At 40.0% G+C, this 25,047-nt stretch overlaps 1 protein-coding gene across 3 annotated transcripts; it reads right to left on the minus strand.

Moving 5' to 3' along the window:
* Positions 1-154: 154 nt before the first annotated feature.
* LOC132333339 (tropomodulin-3-like) lies at positions 155-24,985 on the minus strand. 3 transcript variants are annotated; one of them, XM_059858341.1, is made up of 11 exons: positions 23,886-24,031; positions 22,953-23,143; positions 18,443-18,639; positions 16,915-17,071; positions 9,768-9,890; positions 9,088-9,177; positions 8,445-8,575; positions 7,372-7,479; positions 5,783-5,926; positions 5,304-5,448; positions 155-3,180 (listed from the first exon to the last, which is right to left on the minus strand). In XM_059858341.1, the coding sequence occupies exons 3-11, from the start codon at positions 18,566-18,568 to the stop codon at positions 3,149-3,151; spliced, it is 1,056 nt and encodes a 351-aa protein (XP_059714324.1). In that variant the 5' UTR covers positions 18,569-18,639; positions 22,953-23,143; positions 23,886-24,031; the 3' UTR covers positions 155-3,148. The 3 variants fall into 3 exon arrangements, with proteins under 3 accessions (XP_059714324.1, XP_059714321.1, XP_059714323.1); XM_059858338.1 differs by lacking the exons at positions 22,953-23,143; positions 23,886-24,031 and adding an exon at positions 24,890-24,985; XM_059858340.1 differs by lacking the exon at positions 22,953-23,143 and having other exon boundaries at positions 23,886-24,027.
* Between the last annotated feature and the right edge of the window lie 62 nt (positions 24,986-25,047).

Below are 25,047 nucleotides of genomic sequence, written 5' to 3' on the forward strand. Positions count from 1 at the left end.
GCCCCGCCCTGCGCTGAGGGAAACCCGCCCCCCGCAGCGGCAGCGGGCCGCTCCCTGCCCGGCCCGAGGAGGAAACGTGGTGTTCTCATACTAACACAAGGGTTTCAAGCAAGTCAGTTGAGTACTAAAAACAGCAAACGAACAAAACCCCGAAGCCACAACAGGAATACAGTACTTTAATCATCCAAAGATTAGTAACTGTTTTACAATCTGACAGCGTATAGTGCTGATATGGTAAAATACTCAATACCTGCTTCCCCAATGGAAATTTAAATGGAACACTTGCTCGTTTGTAGCTTACAAACGCAGGATTACTCCGGTTGCAGAGAGAGTGACGCTATTTCTTAAAAATACAAGAGTAAATAGGTAATTGCTCTGAAATATTATGTTTCCATGCTTAGCTTGGAACCATCAGAATCAACATATGCGGTCATTTGATTTCTGCATTAAGCAGGAAAAGTAATCAGTAAGAAAACCGTATCTCTTTCAGAAAAGACCTTGTGTTTATGGGAACTGGCTCTCACAGTAACACCACCCCAGCACTCACAATCAGTGAAACCATTCGCAGATCTCACCACCCTCAGTGGCATTACATCAGTGTTCACCTTGTTCGTTGAGACTGTGGAAGATTCCTGGCTACAGATGGAATTTCTTCATTCATTCCAAAAAGGATGCACACTGCAGGCACAAAAGTGATTGCTGTTAACTGTTCCATGCACCACACCAAAGGTCTTGCCACAATTTGGATGATTAAACTCTGCTGGTTGAAAAAAATTGTTTTCCATGCCCAGCCTGTCAGGTATCTGTCCTGAAAGTCACAAGCACTCAAATTTTTAGCTGTTGTCTACAGAGTTAAACTATCGTTTGTGACAGGAGACCTGAGAGCTCAAACTTAAACAGCTCTGCTTTTGATTGGAATATAAATAATTAAACAGCCAAACTTGATTAAGTAAAAGCAAGAAAGGGATTTGGGCTATTATTTCCATCCTCCAGCCTTTCAGTTTTCTCCTTCATTTTCAAGTAGGAGATAACTGCCTAATCTTTTTAGGTAGTGATAAAGCAACTCATCATAGAATCCCAATATGTGAACGGATTCTGTGAACATGCAGCCCTTCAACAAACGAAGGAAGACATTACAGCCTGTTTTTCGACACAAAATGATAATGGTGCCTAGCAAAACAAAAGTAAAGTACAGCTTTAGGCAACTCAGCACATGACATGCTTTGACCATGTTTGTACAGCAGTGTCTGTCTGTTAAAATACACTTAACTTATGATTGTATGCATATTGTGTTAGAACTATTTCAAAGTTTATTTCAAAAATCTAAAAAGTTCTTGAAAATTTACAAAAGCCCAAACCAAAAGAAGCCCTTTTTGTTACCCATCAGAATACTTCTGGTGTTGTTGGGAGGTTACAGTAAGTGTAGTCTTTGGTTTTAACTGAATTAATTCCAACTTGGTTTTCAGAGCACATTATTTATTTGTAATTCTAATAAAACATCAATCTGGAAGTAGGGGGGAGAAAAGGCTCTTCCATGAGCATAAACCAGTTATATACATCCCCCACTGAAGGTACTATAGTTCCAAATTCTCTGTACAGTTGCAGTAAAATTTGAAGCCACCTTTAGAATAAAGTCTGTCTTTATAAAGATCCAAACCAAGACTTGCAGCAAATGACAGTGTGGGCACAGTGTCAGAGACTTGCTCTGTTTTTATAGTATATACAACCTGATGCAAAATTCTCAGTCCAATATGTTTTCTACACATAAATGCTCATGATATTATGATCTTTGGATGAAAACAGTTGTCAGTTAAATTCTTTGTTGCTATAAATACAGCCAAGCAGTCCTGTAGAACATTTTTGTGATCTCCAAGCAAACTAGTACAAGACAGTCCAAACAGACCTGCACCAAAAAGCTCTTAGATTTTCATATTTCAAAGTGTACTGTGATTATGTACAGAGGTTGAAGTGATTCTTTTTGCCTTCATAGTTTGCTTATAGAACTTTAAACAGTTTAACAATGACTGTGCCCTAAAGATTTGACACGACATACTGGTTGGGTTTTGCATGTCTTTGGTAGTGTTTCAACATCAAGACAGAGAATGGAAAAACCCTTTCTTAAAAGTGTTACTTCATTATTGAAAACTGTTAGATTTGTATGAAGTACAAATAGCTTAATGTAATGCAACTTAGGCCAGTGGTTCTACAGTTAAGGCTGCTTTTCCTGTGTAGTTATGCAGAATTTTAAATATGAATGTCCACTACTTCTAGAGAAATTGATACTTATGAATGTAAATAATAATTTTCAAACAAAGAATATAAACTAAATAATGCTGATGGACACATGAAATCAGTCTAAAAATGTATCTAGTTTAGATACAAAGCCAGACACAGTTATGGGACCTTTAGAAAAAGACCTTAAGGATTTAGATGTAACAGAAAAACTGTCATTTTGCAAGGCCCCAGAATTTTTTCCTTGTTTTCCAGGGCTTCCATTTTTGTATTAGTCCCTCTAATTCCTTGGGAGAAGTCCTTAGCCAATTTATATTTGTTTGGCTTAAAAGGATGTCTTTGAACTTGATTACAGTATCAAGAACAAATAAAAAATAAACCAGTAGAATTACAAATAACATTGCTGTAAAAGATTTCTCTTCAGTGCAGATGAACAAAGCTGAACTGCTCTACACGAGTGCAGCTGCTGGGTGAAGAATCCCTTTTCTCTAGAGCATTGTTGTCAGGAATATACACACCCCTCCTGGTAAATACACACCCCCAGATTTCCTTACAAACATTTCAGTTGGGTCAGTATCTGCCCAATCATCTTATAAGTCCCATTCTCTGGCTACAGAAAATTATACCATTGATTTGCAATTACATTTTTAGTAGAAAGTACAGCCAAAGTCTTGAAATACAAAAAAAAAGTTCTTAAAAAAACCCCATCAAAACCTATGGTACAGAGAGTGGCACAGTTCCTGTGTCTCCATCCATCCCAAAACCGTGCTGCATACCAGCAGATAATCCTATTGCTTTGCTTTAAAAGGAAGGGGGTTTCCAGTCTTTTCCCTTCTAACCCAGGTCAATGTAGTCCAAGACTGCTGAAGCCCACGGCGCTGCCCGTGCTGACTCCACAGTTCTGGCAGAAGCTTTGCTAATTGTCTCCTTCAACCCTTCTCTTCCGAACTGCAACAAGGAGACAAGAAAGAGAAGTTTTGCTGTATTAGCATTTTAACTATTTTTTGTGTTTCTGTAACATGAACAGTTACTTTGTCACATGAAGTACCACAAATTAAGGCAGCTAACACTTAACATTAGACAGCATTTTAGGCAAATAAGTTGACCTTATTGTCTTACTCACACACAGTTGCAAATATTTCCAAGGAAGGTCTTGTGGGAAACATTAATCATCTTATGTCTGATAAGCAGATTTAGCTAGGATTCTTTTTTTTACAGTTTTTTAGAGGTGAATTTAATTTACATGGCTTCAAAAGAAACACTACAAGAGCTTCACGGTATATCTAACACAATTTATACACACACAGACATTACAATCAACAGCCTGAAACCTTCAATTTATTAATAAAAACATTCAATTGTCAGTAAATGCAAGAGCAATAAAAATTTGTGATTAAAATAACTAAAAGCCCACGTTATTAAGATTTGAGACTATGCAATATTGATTGAATGACTGGACTTTTCCTCAACATTTGTATTATTTTTGATGTTTTCTTTCCACACTATCAAATTATGTTTCCCTTTTCCGTGCAGACAAAGCAACTGGCATTAAAGGTTTTATAGGACATATAAAGGACAAAATATAAAGGACATCTCCATTTTGTTTAAAAAAGTGAAGCAAGCACATCTATATAAGAAGAAAGTGAAGGTGTTCTCAAACTCACTCGATGGAAAGTAGGTGGCAAAAGTTATTCATACCTACTTTCATCAAACTGCAAGAACAGAATTTCCAGCCCTAGACTTTTCCAATCATGCAGTTAAAAGTACACAAAGAACAGGGAAGTGGTACAACACAGTGTGAGCAAGGAAAAAGAAAATGATATAGAGTTTTTTTTTGAAGGAACGTACAGAGAGAGAAATAGGAGACCTCAAACATGTTGGTTTCAGTGCTCAATACGCAGGTATTGAGTAACCTCTGTAGCTTCAGGGCTGGACAGATGAAAAGGTATTTGCAGAAACTTTTACTTGCATACTCCAGACTAAGAAAGCAAAGGAAAAAAGGCAAGATATCAATAGAAGCATAGATTTTGAACAGTCAAGAACTAATAAGAGAACTAGTGAGAGAGGAAACCTTAGAAAGCTCTGAAACACCTGAAGCATTATGATAAAAAACCCAACTGGTTTAGAATCTATTTTGAGAAACAGATATGCAATGTCTGAGTGCCTTTCTTATCTCTCTGTGCTCTATTCTAGTTTCTCATCCATATCTTTCAGAGCTGTTCTCTTCCACTTTAACCTTTATTCAGAGTGGAATCAGATCTTTAAACCAAATTCCAACTTCCTGTGTCATTCCCTCTAATATATTCCTTCATTACCGCTACTACTACTAAACTGCCTGGCCCCTTTTCACACTGATGAGAGGTTACCACAAAGCATCTACACCAAAAAGATTTATATAAATAGAGTTTTAAAATGAAGTTCTACTTGAATAGATGGACATTATTTTGTAGCTGACTGCCTCAAGTATTTGACATTATTATACAAATTATTTCGTTCATGCATTATGTTATTAACCAATTTTCTGCTGATCAATTTAATTAGGATTCTAACTGATGAGCTCCAACAAACCTGACTGCAGCAAATAAAGATGCCACTGCTATCAGCTACTTGTGCATGAACAGAACCACCAAGGGAGAGATTACCCAGTCCCAGCCTCTGTACATGACAGTATGTTCAGTTGCCTTGCTCAAGCAATCCCACTGACACTGAAATACTGGCATTGAACAGGGCATCCTACACTGTTAATTTCAAGTACTGATTTTAAAGAGGAAATTAATCTTATCTGAATACAACTGTGTGATCAAAACTATTGTTTTCACTCCCTTTCCCACAACTCACATGAAATTTGAATGCTCTTGTTCTAGACTATGCTAAAAATTCTCCCCTCATGAACCCCTGCAACAAAACATAAAACATCAAGCAGCAACAAAAAAGCAGAAGTAAAGCACAGGAGAAACCTGAAACTGATCTACTAGTCTTGTGCTATCCTGGTTTTGTCACGAGAGAAGGGGAATAACCAGACACTTTTAAAGCCTGTGCCACACACCCAGTCAATTAATGACAGGTCTTACCCAAATCATTGTTTTTTGTGATAGCTGCAGCTGCCCTGGCTCGAGGTCCCTGTTGTGTGAAATGGTATCCAAATTTGATGATCTTGTTGTTTTCTTCAAGCATCTTGGCAATTTCTACTTCTGCAGCTGTGCCCAGCTGCTGCCTCTGTTAAAATAAAAGGTACACAAAGACAACAGAGCTTAGGTGTGTTCATCTTGAAAGAGATCAAAATACTTTCCCTATATCAGTCAATAAACACTTGGCTTCATTCTAGTTAATCAAATAGGCAGAAGGTCCTAAAATTTATTTGTACACTTTAAAGCACAAGGAAGCACAGAAATCAACCTCAGCTGGATGCTTCTGACAATCTTAAGGGCAATTGTTGATGGTGTTAAGATAATTAAACATAAAATATTTGTGCTTATCACAAGCTGTCTTGTAAAAATATTCAATTAGGATTGGCTGGGTTTAGCTATGGTATCAGCACCACCTCACTTACCTGATTATCAATTTTTATCTCTGTCAACGTTTCATTGTCTTTCAGTGCATCAACCAATGCCAGAATTCCAACTCCAGTGATGAAGTTTGATTCGATGTTCAAACTTTTTAATTTTGTGTTTACTCTCAGCATATCTGCAAGAGCCTTTGAATATAAGAAAGCATCATTAAACTTTTGAATTTTGCTGCAGCACCTCATAGGACACAGCAATAACCACTTCCACTGACTAGTTCCATGGAACCAGCAAGTTCAGAGATGCAAGGTGTAACTTTGCAAGCTTTCTTTTACTGAGACTGGGATGACTCTTTAGCCAGGCATTATCTACATTCCCTTCTTAAGTAGCATTCAGTCAAGAGAAGGCCTGTCTTTCTCTTGTTACAAACTAAAAAGCTACACAGAATATAAATGGTCTGAAATTAGCATATTGGACCAATTCCATTTTGTAAGCCTTCACAGCACACAACGAGCAATGCAGGCTGCTAAGCAAAGGCCAAAGAAAGGGCATTAGTCAACTGAGAGGAGAATTAGATATGGTTAATTTGTAAACAGGCGATCTGACTTGGAAATCGCTTTTGTCTACAGGTTTGGTAGGAAAAGGTAAAATTCAAAGCTCTAAGCATGGTAGCAGCATGTAGCCAAGGGCACTTTTATACCTGATGTTATTTCTGAGAAAGGAAGACAACAGGAATGGCTAACTGCTTAGTTTACTGGCAGAAAAACTGTACCCTTTGAATTTTTTTTTATCAAGTCACAATATAAAAAATGCAACAAAACCACACCTGAGAAAAGAAGACTTTATAGATTTTTATTACACATTTTAGTCCTGCTGAAAAGAAACTTTTTAATTGACCTAAACCCAAAGCTTTCAAATGCTTATTTGTTCATTTAATAGAGTCTTTCAAACTAGTTGTTTTTTTCCTAACTTGAATTTAAAACAAGTGCAAAGGATTGTCCTGGCAAAAGAATTAGTTTTGTTTTCTTACCTCTTTATTTGTAATTAAATAAGGTACTGCTTTAATTCAACATAGAAAAAACCGACCTCACAATAAATTATATTTAAGTTTCAATTGTATCAAGCTAGATACTTTGACTAATATTATGCTTTACATACCAATATTTTAAGCCAATCTTTGGTAGCAGGGAGATAAAGAAACACATATTTTACAACTTTAACTAAAACTCTAGCTAGTTGAAAAATATTATGGGTGTTTTTAAGTCCTCAAATGTGCTTCCTGCAAATTAATTTTGAATGAACTATTGGCTACTGAAATGAACAGAAGGAACTAAACAATTAGGAAAGAAAGAAAAAAAGGAAGGAGGTTAGCAAAATGAAAAATCAGGGAAAGGGACTGGAAAAAAGAATTCTCCCTCACACATCTGAAGCATTGCTGCATATTAAATTACTAGTAATCATTTACCAGCTTAGATACAACAAAGGCTTGTTAAAGAAAACATAATTTAGAGTGTAGCAGAATGGAAATATTTTCATCCCTGATCATTTAAACTGGATTAAATTCAATCCCTTACCATTGCCTTTCCATCCTAACTCCCCTTGCACCCCACTCAAAGCCGTTATCACAAGTACTTACAACAGCAACAGGATCATTGCTTCGGGTGGCTGCCAGGCTGAAATTCTTCACATGTGTGTTGGTTTCTAAGGCTTTTGCAAATTCTTTCAGCGTAGGAATTGGTATGTTCTTCAATTAAAAATAGCATTTCACTCTCTTGAGATACACCAGTTTATCCCATCCCCCCAACTTGTCCCACAATCTTATTCTCTTTGCAGCATTAACTACCACTGGTCTCCAGCAGTCTCACATGAAGACCTACCCTAAGATGGAATGGCTGTAAGAGTCACCAATTCTATAAAGCAATCATTTTTACAGAATAGCAGCAACCGAGCTTAAAAGAAATAATTTTAAAGAATTAATTAGGATAGCAAATGTCTCAGTTTATTGTATCAGAAACTTTGATCTGTTGCCCATTTAGGCAGTTACTTTGGCTAGCATGTACCTGTTACACAGTATTCTTAAACCATGCATTTTATTTCCCCAATTTAGCAAGGGGAACAAGCAGCCCTGGTTGCTGGCAAGGCTGTCTCTGGTGTCTGCACTGCAAGTCAGGGGTGCTGCAGTTCTGGTTTCTTTCAAGCAAATATACAAAAGCTTGTCATGTGTAAAAACACAACTATGTTTTTACACATGACTCAGGAGCAGAAGCTGCCCTAACTTCCACCAGCCCTTTTGTACAAGAATCAGAAGGATGAAAGGGACAAATATCCCTTTGCTTGCAATAGAAACTGAGAGCACATTTCTTCATCAAGGACAAAGGATTCAACAAAGTAGTTAACTCCATGATAATGAGCTGCTGGAACTGCTGCCAGCTTGGCAGCGACAGAAATCTGGGCTGGCAGTGAGAAAGTCTAAGACTTTTTAAATACACATTTGGCAAGAGAAATCAAGATGGCTTACTGGTTTAGCTGCAGGTTCTGAGCTTATACACACTGCAACATTCAGCAGAAAGACTGCTGTACTTAGAATAAACCTATCATGGTCTCTTAGAGAGTTTTGCAGCTACAAGTGTCTTCTACGGAGAAAAAGCAGCATATTTACTGCAGCCTTCAGGTAATGTTAATGTTATTTAATGTTATTATTCAGGTTACCTTAATGTTATTTAGATTAACTTCAACAAGACGAGAATCATTATCTTTAATCCTTTGCAGAGTCTCCTCCACATTTGTGGGATTTGGTGGTTCATCAAAAACAGGCAACATTTTTTCACCTTTTACTATATCTGAAAAGTAAGGCATTTAAATGTAATCAAACAGGTTGCACACATCCATTGTAAATAAATTATACACATACTAAATATTTACTGTATTTAAAGATCATTTCACCAGTATTTACATCTTCCCCCCACCAAAAAAGCATACCATCCTCTCCTGACCATATTTTCATAAAGTTCAATTCTTTTCAATTTCAAAAGTCCTCACAGCCTTTCTGCTCTTTTTTTTTTTTCCAGAAAGCACATAGGAGTTGAATTACAAACACAAATATAAAACCTAAGAACCAACACACACAATGCATGCTTATGCCTATTTTGTCACCAAAAAGTGACTTAAATGCAGAGGACACTTTAGTGTATGTATATTTCCATTCCACTCTTGCCAGAACTCAATTAGCAATTTTATAGGCATACACATTTCCAGTCTAAGACTGAAGAGTATAAAAATATGTTGGTGAATGCTATAGGAACTGTGTGTAGTACAGAGAATTGATTTTTCTAGCACTTGTGTACACACTTACTTGAGAAGCTGTCTTTGTCAATCCCATTACTGCTTCCCACTACATCACAGAACTGATTGTTTGTTATCAAGTTCGACATTCCCAGTATTGCTGAAAAAGAAAAAAGCAAAAAACAGTTTTTACTGCTCCTGACTAATTCAGCTCAGATGCAGGGTTCCTTTAAATAACAAAACCTGATGTTTGTACAATACTTATCAGTATAAAAAACCATTCAATATCTTAATTATTTGGAAAAAAGTAGGAAAAATAATTAATTCTAGACATTTTAGTTAACTTTCACATCTTAGAAAGTTCTGACCTCACCAGGTTCAAGCACCAACATTAAAAAGTGCAGCTCAATCACAAAAATGAAGCTTTAGGAATACAGGCACATACAAACACATTGTTAAACACAAGAAAAACCAGTTACATACACATCAAAAACCAGCCAGTCTGAGGAATGGATTTAAAGGTTTTGAGTTTGAAAATCAGGTACCCTTTGCAGGCCAAAATAAATAACTTCCTCACAAATTATCACAAATCAACGAAGTGAAACATTTCAAGCAAACTGGCTAACAACATAATCCGGCTTCTATCACAACTACAACATCCTATAGTCAGATCAATACACCATCTCATTAATTATAGATCTTCCTTCTCTAAATATGTACCAGCCCATCCATCCTTCAAAAAATCCTCACCTGCGAGGTCACCCAATTCTGTGTCTGTGGCACTGGTCAAGGCTTCCTCCAGCTCTGGATCAAGAGAGAATTTTTCTTCTGTGAAAGACTGTACAGGCTTTTGCTTGGGAATAAATATTTTCCCTGGAGTAAACAAAATGGAAAGTCTGATGTTACTTTGTATTAAATCACTCCTTATGTTTCAGATACTATGTACTTAAAGAATACATATTACATTTAATGAATACAAGGAGAACCATAGACAACATAAAGGGCTCTTCTGCTGTTGCAAGTCAGAGATGAGGAAAGAGTACAAACAAGAATAAATTTCAGGAGTCTGGATCATGATTCCAATCTTATTTGCTTCTCCTAAGGATTAGAAAGTAACATAAAGACCTGCATTATACATTTTGAACAGTCTAGAAGAAGTAAGAAGATTTAGTATCAGTAGAGAAGGCTGAGTTTCCTCTCAAGAATAACACGGTCCCAGACAGAACTGCAATGGGAATGTGTCAGAGAGAGAATATCACAGAGTTATCTGAAATCACACACCTGAGTATTCACTGCAGTTTTTACACCATACATGATATTTCTGATTTCAGATGTTAACCTCAATTCTGAAGCAAAAAACCAAAGCTGAGTGAGAAAGCCATGGCTTGTGAACAGCACAAAACATGGTAACAGATTTCTCTGCCAGCGACACTGTTTTCTAAAATGATACTTGGGAAGGTCATTAAAGATTCACTGGCAAAAGAACCAGGAGTAATATTACATTCTGCACCGACCTTTAAGTTATTACAGGCAGGTAATGGGAAAACTTATTTTAGAACACATGAATTAGGTAGAGGTCTGTGTAGTTATCATAATTCCTGCATACACCTTTAGGGTAGGAAATCAGAATATGAGAAAGTCTTTCTAACAGTTCAGCTGTGAATGGTTTAGAACTGGTCCTTCAGAACAAAGAAGTCTTCCACTGGGTAAGAGCCAGGACAGGCAAGGGGTGCTTAGGCTCAGGACAAATTAACATGGCAAACAAAAGCTCTTGTACTGATGCATTTGAGAGAAATTGTTCCCACCTACACAACTGTGAATCAAATCTTAACAGCTATTTAAGGTTCAAGTTTTTCAAACTTTCCAAGTTGCCTGAGCTATCCACAGAAAGAGCAATGGAAAAGGAGTTCCAGCTTCCTTTTGTTATTTCCTGGGGTAGGAAGTGGTGTTGATAATCATCCTATGAAGTCTCAGTCCTAATTCAGGAGCCCACCCTCTGCCATACCCATAGCTATTAGAAGTATTTCCACAGAGGAATAATTGCTCTCCCAATGTCCCAGTTACAGTGATAGAGGTGGAGTTTAGCATCACTAAACCCAAAATCATGTATTCCATACCTTCTCTAGATTACAGTAGTTTGTGGTCATTTCCTTTTAAAGGAAATTAATGCATTCCCACTAGCACAGATTACAGAGAAGCACACCAGGTTTTTCTCTGACAACACAGTCTGATGACCAAGAGCTGTTGCTAGCAACACAGTATCTTTGTTCCTGGGTTGCTATCTCTCAGGAAACTTGTGTAAATGGTCATTATCCATATTTAGAAGCAGAAAACAAACCTCCTTACATAACTGCACTGATTCCAAACAGTAGTTAAGTGCAGCTGACATGCATTACACCTCAGATTTGATGGACAGTGCAAAAGAAACTGTTGGTGATTCAGGATTAAAAGAAAACCTTCATAAATTGATTCAGAATTAAAAGCAACCCTTCAGAAATTACACATTTTTTCTTCATAATTTGAAAGCTTAAGTAGCAATTGTTTCAGGTTGTTTTGATATAGATGATGCAATACATTTCCATCATTTTATTTTACCAGCATCACCTACTGGGGAGAGATTAACCTTTAAGTTAAACTGTAGTTTATAGAAGAGAATGTTTGACAAGCTTTTCATCAATCCATGAAACACTCTGAGCAGCATACACATGATCAAAAGCCTTTCAGCAGCTATGTTTGTGTTATTTTCCCTCAGTAATATGGGCCAGTAAAAAGGTGAGGATTTTGGAGGAAGGAGGACAGTGGGATTTGAGCACCTGAGCCTTAGTTCAGACATCCTATTTGCAGCATCAGTGCAGCAGGAAGAGACCAGGAAAAAGAAATTAATCTCAATTAAAAGCAACTTGGCAAAAATGTATTTTAACCTAATTCAGCCTTCCATCTGGTTCATCCCACAGTGCTCACAAAAAAAGAACTACTTTTCCTGATGTTGCTGTTCAGTAATTCTTAAATTCATAGGTTAGAAACATCTGGTTCAAACATTTGCTTCCTAAGAGTAATACTAAACTTATCCATACATGCCTGACTCTTTAGAAAACCTAAAGAGAGTGAGAATCATAACCAGTTTTTAAGAAAGTAAAAATGTTAAAAGCCACTGCCCTCTAGAAATGTTCACTGCACCAACTCCAGTCACATGAGCTGGGTCAGGAGCAGTTTTTGTTATAAAACAAGTCACACCCTTGTGTACATAATTTCTCATTCATTGGCCTCATCTCGTCCTAGAACAGAAATCAGGGGTTTACAATGCACATAAAAAAGTAGGTCCTTCCCCACTCCCTTCTAGCAATGAATTTACTTCCAGAAGGGTAAGACCCCTGTGTCTCTGGGGACAATGATCTCACTCCAGGCCTGCTGCCAATACAGTTCAGCAAGTCCCTTCCCCCCTCCTAATGCAAGCTTTAAATAAAACCAAAAACCACTACACATCTGTGCAGCTTGCCTGGCCCTCGAGTGGAACATTTCCAAATAGCAGGGATTTGATTACATGAAGGAACATGACAGCTCCTTTACAGCCAGCCAGGATAATGCAAATATGAAGTAATACAACATGAAGGGGCAAATTTCAGGGACATTCACATCATTTCTGTAATAATCATATAGGCAGGTGTTCCATGCCTTTAAGCATCATGCTAGATGATGCACATCCAGGATTAAGTCACAGACCTCCTCTGCTACAGAATGGTCATTCAGCTGCACGTTCCACCCAGCTGTATTGCTCTAAAGGCAGGAACACTGGATGGTGTTTATGGAAGTGCCCTGGACATTTCCCACACAGATGCACAGTATTTAAGGTGGGACTCAGTACTTTGCAGAAATCAGGTCTGTTCAGTGGGGCCATGCACTGCACATGGATGAGACCATTCTCACACACCCCACACTAACAGGCAGCAGGCAGCCACACCTTGCACAGCAGAAGAAAGTCTAAATTCCACTTTTGGGGTGCTCCATTTGGGAAAACAAGTGCTACCTGAGAACAACTGAATACAAGCTTTTCTCATCACTGACTTCATGAAGAAAAGTGAGCAACATCTGATGTATTCCTTACATCTTATGTTCCTTAAACTTTCCTTAGCTCAGAAATTTATATAATCCACACTTCATCAATCTCTAGTTCTTACCATGTAACAGACTTAGGTTTATCAACTCCCTTGTAAGCACAATTTCATACTACTGTTTTTAATTTATCTTACAAGTGAGTTCCTCCATGTCTTAGTGCAGAAGCAGAGCTGTTATCTGCTATCTGATCTGATTACAGGCCACATAGCAGTAAATTAGAAAACTGTTTTACATTAAGACTTGAGTATCGCATGTTATTTTGTTCTAGTGCTCTTGTATGGAGAATATCAATTTGACAAGCTGTTTCTGCAAAGCTCCTGCAGGATATTAGTTTCACTTCACAACATGTAACACACTTCCTTTAAAGACTTTAAAGTGATTCAATGGCAAACAGATAACACAGCATCCCAAATCCTGCTGCAACAGAAGGCAATGGTGATCTGGAGCAACAACTGAGCAGGGTGCCAACAGGAGAGCTTTAGCCAGGTGGCTACAGTTTCAGTCTGTTTTCTGGGTGATAGAGAAGGGGAAAACCAAACCAAACCAAGCCTAAAGCAGAGGTTACACGAACTGCAAATGTAGACAGAACAAACACACCCCTGCAGGAATGCAAAGAGAAGAGAGAGTCACAATTGGAAGAGTGCAAAGGCTACAAATGCAAAGCTTAGTTTACACAGCACTTAGCTAATGCCTTGCACTATACAGCACAAAGTACATTACAATCTCAGATATGTTTTTATCTCAGCAGCAATAATTGTCTTCTGCTGTTCCAAGAGAAGTGAGGAGGAGGAGGAGGAGGATTGGTCAGACTCAATCAGATGAGTGGAACACACTTGAGGGCAACAGCCTTCAGTGCTGAAGCCTTGCTTTACTGCTTGGATGAGAGTTCCTTCTCCTTGCAGTATACCCTGTAAAATCTTTATGACATACTTAGATACACACATTGAGACAAAGCTAGTTCTGTTGCAATTATTACCATATTGGTCTCATGAATCTCTTGAACAATGGTTTACTGTATGGTTCAACAATTAATTGAAACAGAATGTGACTTAAATAATTAAATCGTTTTTTAAAACAAAGTAAGTTTCTAAGGATGCTTTTAGAAACAAAATCAAGGCACTGGGAAAATGGAATGCAGTATAATTTAGGGATAAAACTTCACATTTCTTTAGCATTGTTCATTTCACCACGGCAGGACACTTTACATTATTTCAGCTCTTCGACAAGCCATAACACAAAACAAAAGAGGTTCCAAAGACCTGGAGCAATTACATTATGTATCACTGAAAGAGTAGCAACACTATTTTAATAACATGTTACCCCAAAATTAGGTACTTGGGGCATCTGGAAGAGTGTCTTTTCCTTCACACTCTAGTAGGAAAACAAGGTTACCAGAATCAGTAGCAAGACAGGATATTTAAAATTAATCTAGGGTAAGCTTCTTTAATAAATCTGCAGACCAAATCACCATGCAGGACATCAGTTCTACTAAAATAGAAAAAGGAAAGAGAGGGGTAGATTTTTCCTCTTCTTGCTCCATGAAATGAATAACTGGAACAAGTTAGAGCAACGAGACCAGCCAGGGACACAGAAATATTTTAGCAAATTCTGACCCAAAAAATGGCACCAAAAAAAACCAGCTGCAGCTCCAATCCATCTCTATCCTCCCAATACCTCTGGAACTGAAGGTTATATTTGTCATATTTCTCCTAAATTAACAGGAGAATCAAGCAAGATTTTCACCTATCCTTATTCCACAACTTGCTAGTGCTTCTCCATAGCATGTATTTCTAGAAGTGAAAAATTATAACCCAGCTTAGTTGTCTGTTGGTCTGTTTTAATATTAATGAAAAACATATTAGGATACAAGCCCTCTATAGAAAAAAACGTCCTACTCAAGTATTAAGTTGCACCCTATACCCTTTCCAAGTTCTACATCTAAATCGTTATCATAATTTCTTGATTTAAAAGATTAAATTATTTACATTTGCCATTTTTGTGCAAAATGGCAACAAATGTGGCAGCAAGTCAAATTTGAACCATAATACTTTCATCAGGGGAAAAGAAAAGGTTATCCCTCACCTACTACAACATGACCTTGACCTTCTTGCCTCCTGCCCGCTCAAGAGAGCATCAATTTGGATATTAAACATTTGTTTTAATGAATGTTTAGCTTTAATGAAAGTAATCTACATTTCATTTTTATATTATTTCCTCCTCTCCTATAGCACTCAACTATATGACAGAAATTACTAAATAGCAACTTTTTTTTTTTTACAAGATACAGGAAATTTTACTACACTGGTATGACTCATTGCAACATGCAGACAGACTATTTAGTAATACTTTATTACATAAAGGAAATGACATTTGATCTTTCTTAACCGAGCCCTGCATTACAGCTGGACCCTTTTGTTTTTCTGCAAGATTCTCACAGATTTTATCTACCCAAGCAAATACTTTTATGTGTGCATGTAGATGTAAGCTGACTTCAGAGAGCCATCTATGTGAAAGAAGCACTAGCAGTCAGCAGAACATGCAGTATTAGAGCACCTCCTCCTTGCCCAGCTCACTCCCTGATGGAGCAGTGCACAGGATTCAAGGATTCCCCAATCACCTGTGAGCCCCAAATATACTGAACTCAATCACACTCAACCATCATTCTGTCTCCAACACAGACTGGCAGATGAGCCAGGAGAGCAGCAGAAGCCAGGCACAGCTGAACACAACATGGACAGGTACTTGGCAGCAGCAGGGTACAAAGGCACTGCTGCTATGGGTGCCTCTGCCTCCTACAGTCAATACATTGCATGGTCCTGCACTTGGTTACTCCACAGGTTCAGTCACCAAACTCCCACTCTGCTGTCAGCAAAGAGTGCCACAGTTCTCTCTCAACACAAAGGGAGTTGAACTACAAAATAAAGCAAAAAATGCTCTGTGAAGGGAGTCCCTCATACACAGTGTAGCACACTGTAAAGTCACAATCTCTCTATTACTTCAAGAAAAAAAGGGAGGCACCAGCATTGTCAGGTAAAGCTATCTGGCACAGGAAGAGAAAACGCAAATACCCCAAACAAAATTTTCACCAAATAAACCCCACAATCATATACACAAACTCAGTGGATGAATAAAGACTCAATTCTGAAATAAGCAATGATTCACACCAGAGAATTAAGCAGAATTAAAGGGTTTCAAACCCTTAAGAAAAGACCACAAACCACTGTCAGATTTCAAAACTTGTGATGTTAACCATATAATTAGTCAGGAGTAACTATGCAATCTTATTAAACCTTTCAGTCAGGATGCTAGAAAAACACCATGACTCCACACACCACTTGTATGGCCTTGTCAGCCTACATCATCTTCAAACATTACGGTCTACCACAACATCATTCAATTTCTCTAATCCAACACAGTGTTACAAAGGTTGCTGTCTGTATTCAACACAAGGCATAAGCCACAGGCACCATGACAGCATTTGTCATTACTGACATAAATCAGAGTTTGCTCTTACTTTGAGGACACTATGCCCATCAGAACTTTGCAATCTATGATGAAATCTCTGAGTCTTATTTCCTTCCTGTGCTAGACACAAAGAGCACACCAGCAGCACAAATGCCTGAACAGGAAACCTCCTGGCCCTGCACAGTAGCAGCCATTTGGAAATGCTGCGAGTTAGAAGCATTACAGCTGCCAGTGCTTCAATCAAACTCAGCTCACAGTAGTTCTGGCTCCTCCACTTCAGAGATTTCATAAGCACTCACACGGGAAGGAGTGGTGTTACCTTTCTTTTCCCTAGTAAAAGGCACATAGTCTTCCCTGTCCTTGTACTCCAATGCCTGCTTCTCCAGGTATGCCAGGAGCCGTTCCCTGTCGAAGGGAGCCGAGGCTTTCTTGGCAGTCTGGTCCTTCTGCCGGAAGCCTGCAGGCAGCAGCGCATTCTGCAAAACAAATGGAGCAAAGCATAGAAAGTCTGGGTGAGCACCTGCTTAGTTTCATTTCCCACTTCCTTCTCCCTCTCTGCAAGGTTCAGCCCTGACACATCATCTTTTGTAGGCAATCTTTGATTCCCCTGCCAACTTCCTTTTTTTGGGGCAGGGAAGGACACAAGGTAATCCAGACATGGAGAATTTAATGAAAATACAGCACGCTGTGCTCTCAGTAGGACAGAAGCAATTCTTTAAGTGCAATAGCTCCCAGCATTCAATTTGCCAGTTACTTTGTATTTCTTTGCTAGAATCAGCAGTGTTTAAATGAGCAGTACTAAATAAAACTCAGCTATTTACAGTTTAGATATTCAGCAAGAGACTATTTCCTCTTGTCACTTACATCCATGTGATTTTAAGCCTTTAAGACAACTGACTCCACTATTATTTTAACACAGTATTTCTGGTTTTGATCTGACTCAAGGTGGGATGTTTCTTGGATAATATCAACACATTTCAACTAAAGAAAAAAAACAGGATATTAGTACAGAATGACCAGAATGTGTAGGAATTCCGACTGCCATGAAAGACAACCAGTCCCTCTTGCCAGTTCTCCTCTATTAAAACATCCATAAAGTCAAAGGCATTTAAAATATCAGTAATATATTGCAGTGCAACAAACAGGTGATCATAATATTCTGAACTAATCCCTGAACATCAAGATTAAACTAATCCTGGTTTTGTTAAAGCAAAACCAGAAAGAACCATGAGGTGAAAACACAAGTCTTGAAGTCTGAAATTAGCTCCAATATTTGTAGAGGACAACTCAGCTCTTTGTAGCAGAAAACTGCAATATTCTTTTTTCAGTACCCCATGCTGACATAATCATTCAGGAGCTTTACAATTACTTGTCTTCTCTTCACAAAATCAGCATGAGGACAGGAATAGATAAATGCTACCAGATACAGGACCAGGAGTCATTAGAAGAAGTTGGCACCCTCCTACTCCCATCAAACTCCACAGCAGAAAAAAATAAAACAAACATGGATGCAAAAAGGCTGTTTACCAGACAGCACTGGAAACAGGAAAGTTAAACAGGCCTTTCTAAATAAACTTTCTTTTCAAGAACATGAACAACAGCAATTCTTATTTATAAATCAATCCCGGAAAGCTCCTCCCAGCTATCCCTTCTTATGTTCTCCTTGGCTGCAGTTGTGTCCACCTTGCAAACAGGAAACAAGCATTATATACACATATATATCTGTGAGATCATCCCAGGCTATGAAAAAGACTCTGTCCAAAAGTATATTGTACAAAGTCTCAATTTATTTTAGACTAGTAATGGAACAAATGAAAAAAATAAAACTTCTCCTGGCTAATGCCTACCTCGGGGTCAAGATCATCCAAAACAGTTTCCAGTTGTTTCAGTTCTTCTTCCGAAAGTTTGCCAAGAATTTCATCCTCATCAAGATCTTTGTACTTGTCCAAGTCCTTTCGAAATGGGAGTGTCATGACTTGGGCAGTAGCAAGTTGCTCAAGCACTTCAAAACCAAGTCTTAATTCTTATCCAGGTCTATGAAAAACTTAAAAGAAAATAAGCAGAGTTAAGGTAACTATTCCAACCACAAAGCATCTTCAGCCTCCACGTACACCTGTGAAAGGAAAGCTTTGTCACCCAGTACTGGTATCTGTTACTCCTCAGCTGACAAGGAGCACCTGGAAGCTGTGCTTATTCACTGATGAGAATCCTGTCCCACCATGCCTCTGTCCATCAGTAACCAAACTATACCTAATTAAGCTACATCTATTTTCAAATTAAAGTCAATACCCAGTCCTCTTGACAAGAACACCAAAGCCATAATTCCCACAGAGCAGGCCAGGAGGGAGGAGATCCTACTACTTATGAGTTCAGTTTAACACCTTCATTTTTTACACATAATGAAGCCAAAAGAAGAGTTAAGATGCTCCACATCTATTGTTGCTACAGCAGTTTAAGGGCACTTAAGGATAACTTCCTATAAACAAGGTAATTGGTTATTACTGACTCATACCCTTGCATATTACCTACAGAGGAAACAAAGGAAGTTTGCCTCCAAGTTAATTATAGCACTACACATTGAAACAACATTCTGTTCTGTCCAAGGAAAATTACAATAGCTTGATGAAAAGCATAGGAAATACAGCTTCTAAGTGGCAGGACTCCAGTCAATCCTATGACCATAAAAAGCCTGAAATTTAAAAAAATATTTAAAAATTAAAAATAAAGAACAAACTGAATTTAAAGGAAACAAGGGTCCTTCAAAATGTACAGTCTCTATAGCACTTCTCACAGACAAGGAGAGGGCAGGGTACATCTTTTCTAACACCCACAATTTTTGAGCATTTGTCTTGGAAAAACAGTTAATCCCATCAGTGTTCAAGCAGACAAGTTGTTTCCTCTCATTTTTCAGAAACAAGTTCTAGGACTCTCCTTTTGTTCAGCCAAATTCTTGCTTCAAGCTGACCACAGAGACAAAGAAAAGGTAATTGTGATGAGTTTCTGTAAATAAGCAAGAGAGTTCAGAAGGTGTTTGGGAAACAAAAGCTAAATGTATACATTTCTGTTCATTAGTCTCTTTAAACCCTTTTTTTGGCTCTATTGAAATACTCAACACAGACCAGGCACACAGTAAAAATATTTTTTTTCTCCAGTAGCCCCTATCCAAGGACAGATGCTCACATCATAAATACAACTGCATTACTTCAAATCCACACTTACACCGTCCTTCAAAACCAGATCAATTTAGTCACTGCCTCGTAAGCAGCAGGAAAAGGCAGGCTGTATATGCATACATGCTATACCATGGAATCCTTCACACAGGATTCCTCCACCTCAGTTGTTTACATCCAGAAAGGTCTCCCTGGCTGCCACAGTTACATATGGTGACATTTTAATTCAGAGACACTAAACAGACCTGAGCACATAGAGGTTCATCCACACCATTCAGTCAAGTGTACCTCTAAAATTAATTTGGTTTTAACAATTGCCTTTGCAAGAACAGTGAATTTCCAGGTCCTATCAACATCTACACCTGAATGAGGAATATTTTCAGCTATTTTCAGGATGTCTGCTTTTAAAAAAGTATTGCTGATATAAACAGAAGAGCTTTATTGTGAACTACAGTTGACACTGATGGGACATAAGCTAACCTTTGTAAAGCTCTCTCAAACATAAGGAGGAATTCTCCTTTTTCTGGTAAATTACATCGAAAGAACTCTGGCTTCCTCTGAACTAAACCAAATCATGCTGGAAGAGCCCAGACCTTTTGCAAGAGAATACAGAGCTAGGGCCATCCAAGTTATTGGCTGCAGAAAATGCAGAGGGTAGCACACCTATGTTTTCCTAAGTACAAAAGTAATTAAAGGAGTGACTCTGTGGCCTAGAGAACCACCTCCTACAGTTTTCATAGTCGGGCAGTATTTGTTTCTCCAGGTGCAAGCAGCTGATGGACAATTAGCTGATGCCACACAATCTGCATGTGAACTTCTCATTCCTGGAGCCTTAATGGTCTGCCCTTCCTTGCAGTTCAAGCCATTACCCAGGATCACAGGAGAAAAACATTTCCTGCAGCTCACTACACATCGCCCTTTGTGACCAGGCTGCACCATCAGAGCCCTACACCAAGACACTGCTATTTACCACATTTCTGCATGTCCATTTGCATTCAAATATTAAAAGGTGCAGTTTTAACAGGTAATTATAAGGAGCAGAATGGTTAGTAAGCTGCAGAATAATGCTGCCCTTACTCTGAAAGAGACTTGCACTGCATAACCATACATTATCTTCATCAACATCATCTGTATTTCCTCTTCATTAATTGCCACAAAATGCTGTCATCCAGAATTAATTACCTTTTATTTACTGCATTGGGATGTTTCATATTGGAAAGCTACTCATCCTTTATAATACATTAATTCATTTCAGGTCACAGCCCTTAGTCTCACTTGTTTGTATACGACCAAAGAAGTCAAATTAAATCCTCAGGTACAGTGTTCACACACACACATGAACACACACAAAAGTGAAAAATAAAGCAGCAGAGCAAAAAACCCAGTTTCTGTAACTGAGGCTTCACTTCAGCAAGAAGAGAATCACATGTGGCCTGGCAAATACAAATTTAAAGAGTTTATATTTTCATATTTTCTAATACCTATCAGGGATTTTTTTTTAAATGTGAAAGCATCCTTAATGTGAGACACCTTTGAATTGTATGATGGTAGCACTGGTGAGCACACTGAGATTGCATGGCAACGACTCTCAGAAACATTCCCTACAAAAGCAAACATAGCATATACAACACTTGCACACAACATGCTAAAAATCAGGTTTTAAAACACAGTGTAAGGAATTCTCATTGCCTAAAAAGGGCATAAAGGCCAGCTAAAGCCCTAATCTAATCAAACAAGCCTTTCACCTCCCATTAAACACACTTAGTGCTCTATTTGCTTTCCATCGCTCGCTGTAGCAGCTCAGCATAGAGACACATGCATAACAAACTACAAGCTTTTAGAAGGAGCAGATACTTGGCCTGAGAATATTTGTGGCACATTTTTTATATATATCTATATAGATATATAGATACAGATACATATATATATAGATATATATACAGATATATATACACACACATATATATAGATATATATGTGTGTTCTTAATGCAAAATCATGGGAAAAACTGTAACCATCAATTTTGGCTTTGCAAATACTTGGTCATTTTTTCATGAGCAGAACTACTTTACTTTTAACTATCCTTCTTAGCTTTACCATGAAAACATTGCATAAAAGTCCAAAGAGCAAATATTCTTTCTCAGATATATAACCGTAACATGAAGTTCTTCACTCCAGCAACTTCATAGTCACATTCAGAGAAATGGAAAGAAAGCTATCACTTCCAGTCCATCAAATGTAAATTCCCTGTTTGTTTAGCAGAAGAGAAGCTGAAAAATCAGAAAGGAAGAAATTCTGCTGGACATCACAGAGAAAAAATCTTGCCATTATTCCCAGGCCTGGAAAATCAATGAAGAACTAAAGAAATGAGAAAACAGCAGTAACTTTACTTTATGCCATTTTATATGCCATTACCTGAATAATCACTTGAAAGACTGTCAAATAACTTTCACACACTTCTTATGCACAAGTCAAAATATTTTTTCCCCTCCTCTCTGAAAGTATATTTTTAAAAACCAGAAGATTCTAAAAATAGCAAGCTTCCAATTATCTTTCAAAAACTCCACCCCTCGCCCCCCTGAAATTTCTGTTATATTCAAGAACATAATTTCTTGGGACACAAACAGGAGAAACTCTTTAGATATAACTTGCCCACAGGAAACAACAGTGTTGTTAAAGTCCACTGTAAATGGCTTCCGTGACTTGGATTTTAAAATAGAAGCAACATCATGAAAAACAAACTGAGCTGGGTTTGGCCAGCACATTCAGAGCTCACTTTAATCTCATTTGTTCCTCATGAGCCTCCTTCCCACCAGCCTCTGGGTGACCCCAGCAGAGCATGGGGGTCTGGAGCAAGGGGGTGTGCAGGGCTGTCAGCATTCCTGCACCACTCAGGGCCCCAGACCCTCCCAGCTGCTTGGAGGAGCCTAATCTGAGCATTTCCCCAGGGAACCCCTGTGATGGCAACAACTCTATTTTCCAGTGTGCAAGATTATACACAACTGTTTATGAAGAATGTACTGCACTTGAAAGAGCTATCTTTACTTACTAAAGCAAGGAGAAAAATGAGCAAATATAAATACTACCATAATCCCAGCAGGTTCCTTAGGATATTTTTGTAATGCCTTATAAGTCTGCTGAACAGCCCAATACTGTCTTTCTTAGCAGAAAGCTTTTAGAAACCCACCTGAGGCTTCCAAAGCCCCAGCCTGGGGTAGGGGCACAGGATCCGGGTTGTCCTGCCCCGGGAAGGAGCAGACATCCCCCAGCCCAGAGCCTCATGGAGCCAGCAGGTGGCAGCTCGCCTTTGCCCACACTTCTCCTTGGGGTAAACTGCGTTTTCCAGGTGGGAAGACACAACTATTCTGGGCTATTTTCCTAGAAAAGCAAGCCCAAGGCTTCATTTGCTCAAAGAAACAATTCAATAAACTTTATACATGGCAAACTGAGCTTCTCTAATTTCCCATTTGTCCACACAGTGACCCAGGGAGTGGAGGGGGGCAGGCAGCTACTGCAGAGTAACTACACAGACCATGGAGATGCTTCCATAGTGAAGGAAATCTGAACACATCTGTGTTTCCAGTTCCTGCAAGCTCCTCCTCTGTATCAGAGGACACCTGCAACCAAAGCCCACTTTGCTCTTTTATACATCCTGTGTACAATGATACAGAACTGGGACACAGCTCTCTTGCAGACAGGGTGCTCTGAGTGATGGCTAAGCTGCCAAGCTGGCATTGTCCCATAAAAACTTACTCCTGTGTGCCTATTCCTGAATACATTGCAGGGCTAAACAGACATACTCAGTCAGCCCAGGCAACAGCAGGGGTGGCAGGGCCAGGAGCCCCAAAGCCAGTACTTGGCAAGCTGCACAGGGCACGGAAGTGGCAGCAGTTCAGCACACCCATGGCACTTCCAGGCATGCTCACCAAACTTGCTGCAGGGCAGGTGTTACAATCCCAAATAAATACAAGGCTGGGATAAGATAAAAATCCCAGGTGCCCTGAGAAGTTCCTCAGTCAGGAATCACCACTCCAGCTGTCCATTCTCCCTCCCAACATGCAGGAAGCTACTGACTGGCCAGGATGAGGGATGTTTAGGCATAACTTTTTTCAGAAAATACCTGGATGTTCTTCGATAGAAACCTGCTGCCCATTAATATACAGTATCTGCTCCTGGAGGAACTGCCTGCTGGTATCTTAGTCAAAAAGAAACTTCAGATGCAAGCTCCCTGAATGTTTATTGGAACATTCAGTTATCTTTTATCCTTTGCAGAAAAGGGGCAAAACTTACAAGCCTGGAACAGAACAGCAGAAGAAATTTAATTCATTTCCATTCTATTACTTCAGGAAAACTTCTGAGTACAAGTCAGTTTCAGGTCCTCCCTTACATCACTGGCTGCCTTTCAAGCTCTCTACACCTGACACCGCAGCCAAACTTTAGTTACGAGGATTGATCCAACTTTAAGTACACGGCAGCCTCCCTAGAACATCACTTAGTTCAACACAACTCGCGCCTACCCGCAGAGCGCCAGGCTCTCAGCACAGGCCCCCGACAGCTCCGCGCAGCCCTCGGACAAGCCCCGTGCAGGGGCGCACGGGAGGCTCCGGGAGCGGCCGGCCCGGTGTCGGTGCACGGAGCGCACCCCGCCCCGGAAAGGCATCCCTCCGTCACCGACCGCGGGGACCCGAGCGCCGTGCGAGCCGTGGAAACACAAGCAGCAAACTGAAAGAAATACGGGCACCAGCTCTACCGGCGAGGTTTCCCAACTCTCCGTTTTCGGGCTGCTCAGCAGAGCGGGGCGCTGGCTGAACACCCAGCCCAGCCCCGCAGCTCCCCCGGCCCCTCAGCCCCGCGCCCACCGCCCGGGAGGCTGCCCGGGCAGGCCCCCGCCGTCGGGGCCACCGCCGCCCCGGCCGGACCTCCCCGTTCCCCAGCGAGGCTTCGGGCCCCCGTGAGCCGCCGGGGTCCGGCCGGGCGGGCGTCAACCCAGCCCCGTCTTCCTCCTCCCACCGGGCTCCCGCCGCGGCGGGCGGAGGGCTGTGCCCGCCCGAGCCCGGCTCGGCTCGGCTCGGCTCCGCCCGGCACCCCCGTCCCGTCCCGGCGCGCCACAGCCGCTCCCCTCACCCGGGCGGCTGCCGCTCCCCGCTCGCCCAGCCCGACCAGCAGCGCCGCGCCTGCGCCTGCGCCCCGCGCACGCCGGGAGCCACCGACCCGCCCGCGCCTGCGCGCGGCTGAGGGCGGGGCCCCTGGGAGCGGCGGGGCCTGGACGGGGCTGGTCCCGA

The sequence above is a fragment of the Haemorhous mexicanus genome, chromosome 13 (genome assembly GCF_027477595.1).
Source record: "Haemorhous mexicanus isolate bHaeMex1 chromosome 13, bHaeMex1.pri, whole genome shotgun sequence".
Lineage (NCBI taxonomy): Eukaryota > Metazoa > Chordata > Aves > Passeriformes > Fringillidae > Haemorhous > Haemorhous mexicanus.

Bases quoted from the DNA above. Each gene is read 5' to 3' on its own strand.
- LOC132333339 (XM_059858338.1), bottom strand. From the start codon at position 18,568: ATGACACTCCCATTTCGAAAGGACTTGGACAAGTACAAAGATCTTGAT. The intron at 9,178-9,767 runs GTGAGGATTTTT...TTTCTTTTTCAG, and splicing joins AGAATTGGGTGACCTCGCAG to CAATACTGGGAATGTCGAAC. The intron at 5,449-5,782 runs GTAAGTGAGGTG...TTATTTTAACAG, and splicing joins AGATAAAAATTGATAATCAG to AGGCAGCAGCTGGGCACAGC.